Below are 5,204 nucleotides of genomic sequence, written 5' to 3' on the forward strand. Positions count from 1 at the left end.
GGTTGAGACCAATTTCACAACCTGCCGCGCAAGCACACCAATTATCTGTCTCGTTGCAGAGCTTGTTTTGGTGTCGCTCCTTCCCCGACCACCCCACCACACCACACCCCGCGCCCCTGCTGTCTCCTAACTCCTTGAAGGCTCCTTTGCTGCTGCATGATATCTGAGGCTGGGGAAGAGAGAGGAAGAGGAATGGAGGAGGAGAAATGGGGAAAGGAGAGAGAGTGTGTGTGTGAGAGAGAGAGTAAGACAGAGAGAGAGAGAGAGAGAGAGAGAGAGAGAGAGAGAGGCGACATTCACAAAGGGGATCCTCGGTAGAGGGTGCCGGGGGTCGCCCTGCCCCTGCTGATGCCCCTGACGCCACTTCTCAGACGCCTGTTATGCACGCGCGAGCTCTCTCTCTCTCTCTCTCCTTCTCTCTCTCTCTCCTTCTCTCTCTCTCTCCCCCTCTCTCCCGCCGCAAGCGTCTCCAAGCCCGCGTAATCTCCCCCGAACCCACCCCCTCAACATCCAGCGCTGGAGCAGCAGACGGCAAGCAGCAAGGCTCCAATTTCGATGTCTCGAATTCTCCATCACACCTTGAATAGGGTTTGGATCGCCAAGAAAACAACAAAACCGAAATAAAGGCCGAGGAACGGAAAAGAAGAGGGAAGAAGCCGAGGTAATCAACCATGTCGCACCGAGAGAAATGTTTCGTGGCAGGCATAACAGTTTTGAAACCCACCATCAATTTTTATCCGGTTTGTCTGGGTTAGTCATAGGCATCAAAATTTTAGTTGCTGAAACTAAAAGTTAATTTGCTGCGACTAAAAATTTGATGCCCACTCTGTCAACTAAATTGTGTACATTATATACTTAAATATAAATAAAGTGCACATGGCATGTATACTTTAATAAATGTGTAAATGACAAGTAAACTTTACTTAGAGTACGTAATACATACATTTGAACTGACAGAGCATGGCTGACCTGACGGATCAAGCAATTTTTGGTGGCTGCAACGAGCGGTCTTTCAGTGCGGCCACGGTAGTGCTCACAATAGGGTGTCCTCGCGCGACGCACGCAGCAGGGCACGCGGGTAGGACGTAGGATACAGGGCAGGACGCACGCAGTACGCATAGGACACCCACAACAGGACGTCCACGGCAGGAGGCCAGCAGGACACTCACAACAGAACGCTAGCAGGACACCCACAGAGTGGCACCCGCAGGACACCCAGAGCAGAACGTCAGCAGGACATCCACAGCAGGACAACAGCAGGAGATCCACAGCAGGACGCCCGCAGGACGCCCGCAGTGCGCACATAGGGCGTTGGCGCTGCGCTCCCTCACGGTTCAGTTGCGCCCCTCAGCCCGCTCCCCCAGCCCCAGCCCCTTATATACACCCCCAGCGAACGGAATGAAACTGCAGTAAAAGCCGCACGCTCCAGAGAACGATAGGCTGCTAATGGACTCCGAGGGAGGAAAAGGGAGGGGGGGGGATTGGGAGATGCGACCCTAGCTGCCCTTTTTCATCCCTTTTGTATGTGAAACTGTCACCGTTACGATACAGTTACACTCGCTCCGGGCGAGCAGAGCAGGGCTTTGCTCAGGCAGGAGCAGCAGGGGAATGGAGAAGCAGCGCAGAAAGACTTGTTAGGGACTTGAGTGAGAGGGAGGGGAAGGGAGGAAGAGAGAGAGAGAGCAAAGGAGAGGATTAGGAGCCCTCCAAACTCCACCAGCAACTCACACACAAGTTTGTACGCCTCGCCTGCCCTGCCCCACGCCTCGCCAAGGTGTGCGGAAGCCTCGGGAGCTTGCAGACCTGAGCGCAGCACGCTGGAGTGCATCCCGACAGCCCCGAGGACGGCTGATGGATGTGCAAACTACCATAGACCCATGGACTAGGGATCTGTCTGGGCGGTCAGTTTATTCGGCCTCGAGTTGAACTCTACCTAGTTGGGCTGCAAGGGGTGCGTTCATCCCATTCTTGTTCCTGCTCCTGTCTAGCAGCGCAGACCAGTTTACTATGAGTTTAAGAACAAAACTTCAATTTTCAAAAAAAACCTTTAGGTTTAATTGAAGTAAAAAATCAAATAAATTATCAAAACGAGATTATAATAAAGAATGCTCGTCTACTTTTTTGGACGATTGTGCATTTTTGAAAGTTGTGAAAAGGATTTTCAGTCTCTACACCGACCTCTCCGTGGTCTCTGGAGGGCGGTGCACACAAAGGAGGGCGCACTCTCGGCGGTGCGCGCGGTCGGTGCGGGAAGGTTAACCCCTTCCGCTTCGCCGACCGTCCTTTTCAAATTCACAAGGAGAAATTGCGGCGGGCAGATCAAGTGACTCGCCTCGCCTTCTCCCCGGCGGCGGCGGCGGGGGTGGGCAGTCCTTCCCCGGGGGAGAAAGGGAGAGGGAGAGAGAAGAGGGGGGATATTAAAAAAGAGAGATAAACACAATTTGCAGCACCGGGCGCGGTGGGGTTGGGTAGGCCACGGGAGGGGAACGAGACTTATTAAGACGAACCCTGTCCGCTCCTCCGCCCCAGAGGAGCGCGAGCAGGTCAGGGGGAGGGAAAGGCGCGGGGGCGCGGCGCAACTGAGCCGCGGGCGTTCTACCTTCACGATTAAAAAGACTAGCTGAGCGATAAACCAATAGCTAGAAACGGGATCACAAATTATTTAGCCAATTTGCAGAATATTTAGAGCTATGTTTAGCAACGCAGCAAAATATCTAACAATTTTGGCAAATTTAGGTAAATTTTGGACTATGTAATAGCTACAAATTTAGCTACTTATAGCAAATTTTTAAAGTTCTGAAAAAGATTTTTGAATGGTGGCAAAAGATTTGTAACTCGAAGTCAAAGCTACGGCTCACGCCTATGAATGACCTATTTTCGCTCCTATCCTAACACAACTATGTAGCTTTACAAAGCAAAAGAAGGGCAATAAACAAAGACACATATAATAATTTGCAATAGTAATTTCATGTACTTACAGAATGCGTAGATGCCGCAGGTCCTCGAAGTCAGTCTCGTAGAGTATAGTGATGTTGTTCCCTTGTAAATCCCTGTAACACAGAAGACATAAACTTCGTTAGGGGAATTGTTGTTGAAGGACAAAACTCACTGCATGATGGAGTAAAACAGGGAGGGAGAGCGAGTGAGCGAGCAAAAAAGAGAGAGAGACACGGAGACGAACGAAAAATTGTCGATATTGGCCATGGTCGGTCGGCTGGCCGGCAGTACGTTTGGCTGAGTTATCAAAAGATACGGTTACACAGCACGGTGCGAGCAGAGTTATGAGCAGGCCCACAAAAGACCCCCCTCCCCCATACCCCTTCCCTTTTTTTCCATCTCTTTCTTTCACACGTAGCACACGGTGCGGCCACAACGCAAAATATGAAAAAAGAGAGAGGGAGGGAAAGCCACCTTGGTGACAATATTGCGGGCATAGTCCCCTCCCTCTCCCCACAACTGGACAGAAAAACCTCGGAAACACCATATTTGGTGCGAGAGGAGCGAGTGCACCATCAAAAAGAGTCGTTGCCCGCTACATTTTTAGCGAGACAAGCCCTCAAAAAAAAATGTAAGCTGGGCACAGTCTTGCATAACGCAGAGACGATGAGTGTTGAGGCGAAGTAGCAGCCAGTAACCGTTTCTTACAGTTAACCCGTTTCGCTCCTTTTTTGGCACATGGGTGCGAGCGTGAGGGTTCATCCTTTCATGCGTTGACCAATATTGCTCTCCACAAAAATAGCCCCTTTCAAAACGTATCCCTTATCTGGAATACAGGAAACAAAACAATTGTCCCCAGCAATTAAGACCTTTAAAACACACTTTACATCCTTATAAACAAAATTTCTTTTGTTTGGACATTTAGCGCGTGTGCGATTGAAAAGAATGAGAAAGGTGTGTGGGTTTGTGGTGCGCTGTGGCCGTGCGGTGCGGCGCTGGCGGTATGGCACTTGATGGCTTCCTTGGGAGGTCGAAGCCTTGCGGGGTGCGACTCCTTGCGGAGGTGAGACTCGGGGCTTACACAGGAGTGAAATGTGTGACAATCTTGATACTGACTTTTTAATTTCCTATAGACGACGTAAAACTATTCCCCTCCCCCCCCCCCCCTTAACTCCTTACAGACAAGAAAAATTACAGAGTACTGTAAATAAAATATGTCCCGTCACTGTATAGTTTTGCGTCATAATTTCGTAAAATGCGTAAGAGGGGGTGTATTTTCGTATTCGCCACAAGCAGGCGGAGTGGGGGCGAGTGCGATACGGCAAGAGGGGATACTCCCCCGCCAAAGCAACAGGTGCGGCGCAGGGTGTCACATACACACGTTAGCACGCACCTCGGGGCCCGCCGGAGAGAGAGAGATGGTCCCGCCCTCATCGCCATTCGCAAGCCTCGGTAACGACCCCGTCAACTCGCTCAACCGGCATAGCGCACCTCACGGCAGAAAACATGTCACGAATAACATGGATTTGCCGTTGAGCACGTACTTGAATAGATATTTAATCACGGCGACGTCACATTCAATCAAATGTAAATAATGGTGTCACATTACTGCTTAGAAGATCATGTCATATTCGTAAGAACGTGAGTAGCATTTTGCTCGCTCTGCCATCATGGGCCTTGCGCTTCGCTAGCGTACCTGCGTCACGCTTTAACCAATATGTGACACGAAAAAACAAAAAAGTGACGTCACAGTGTTTGAATAACAGTGACTCTAAATGATAATCCAAAATTCCGCGTTTATTGTGTCTTTATTCCACACAGCACACGCCACGCAGTGTACTCCGCCCGCACCACGCATCGGTGACTAAAAAGTTCGCAGACAACAGATAATGTACGACAGAAGGGCGCTACGCCGCAGAGCACCACCCTTCCACCACCCCTGACACTCTATCCAAGTCATATTTATTTTCAAAGCACATATCGCACGGCATTAAATTTATGTCTTAATAGTAGCCTGACTTTTCGAAAATGACATGCACGGTACGAATAGTTTCTTGTATTTCAAAACCTGGTCTTATCTTACAGGAAACTTTCTCATTTTACTTCAAAACCACCTTTAAATCTTTAAATAAGATTTCGGAAAGAGGCATACTCGACTCCAAAACCAGGAAAAAGTGTGTTGTGAAATGAATCGACAGACTTCAGTTAAATTTAGTCTTCTTAGAAACTAAAGTTTAAGAAGAGTCAGTGGTGCCAGACCCCCCCCC

At 49.6% G+C, this 5,204-nt stretch overlaps 1 protein-coding gene across 1 annotated transcript in view; it reads right to left on the reverse strand.

Annotated features, from left to right (window-relative positions):
* Nucleotides 1-5,204, reverse strand: part of LOC113205099 (protein slit) — a 201,566-nt gene that overhangs the window by 73,162 nt on the left and 123,200 nt on the right. The window contains exon 2 of the mRNA XM_052265162.1: nt 2,979-3,050. Within this exon, the coding sequence (XP_052121122.1) occupies nt 2,979-3,050 (72 nt within the window). The remainder of the gene's footprint in view (nt 1-2,978; nt 3,051-5,204) is intronic.

Source organism: Frankliniella occidentalis, unplaced genomic scaffold (genome assembly GCF_000697945.3).
Source record: "Frankliniella occidentalis isolate FOCC.00 unplaced genomic scaffold, Focc_3.1 Scaffold24, whole genome shotgun sequence".
Classification (NCBI taxonomy): domain Eukaryota; kingdom Metazoa; phylum Arthropoda; class Insecta; order Thysanoptera; family Thripidae; genus Frankliniella; species Frankliniella occidentalis.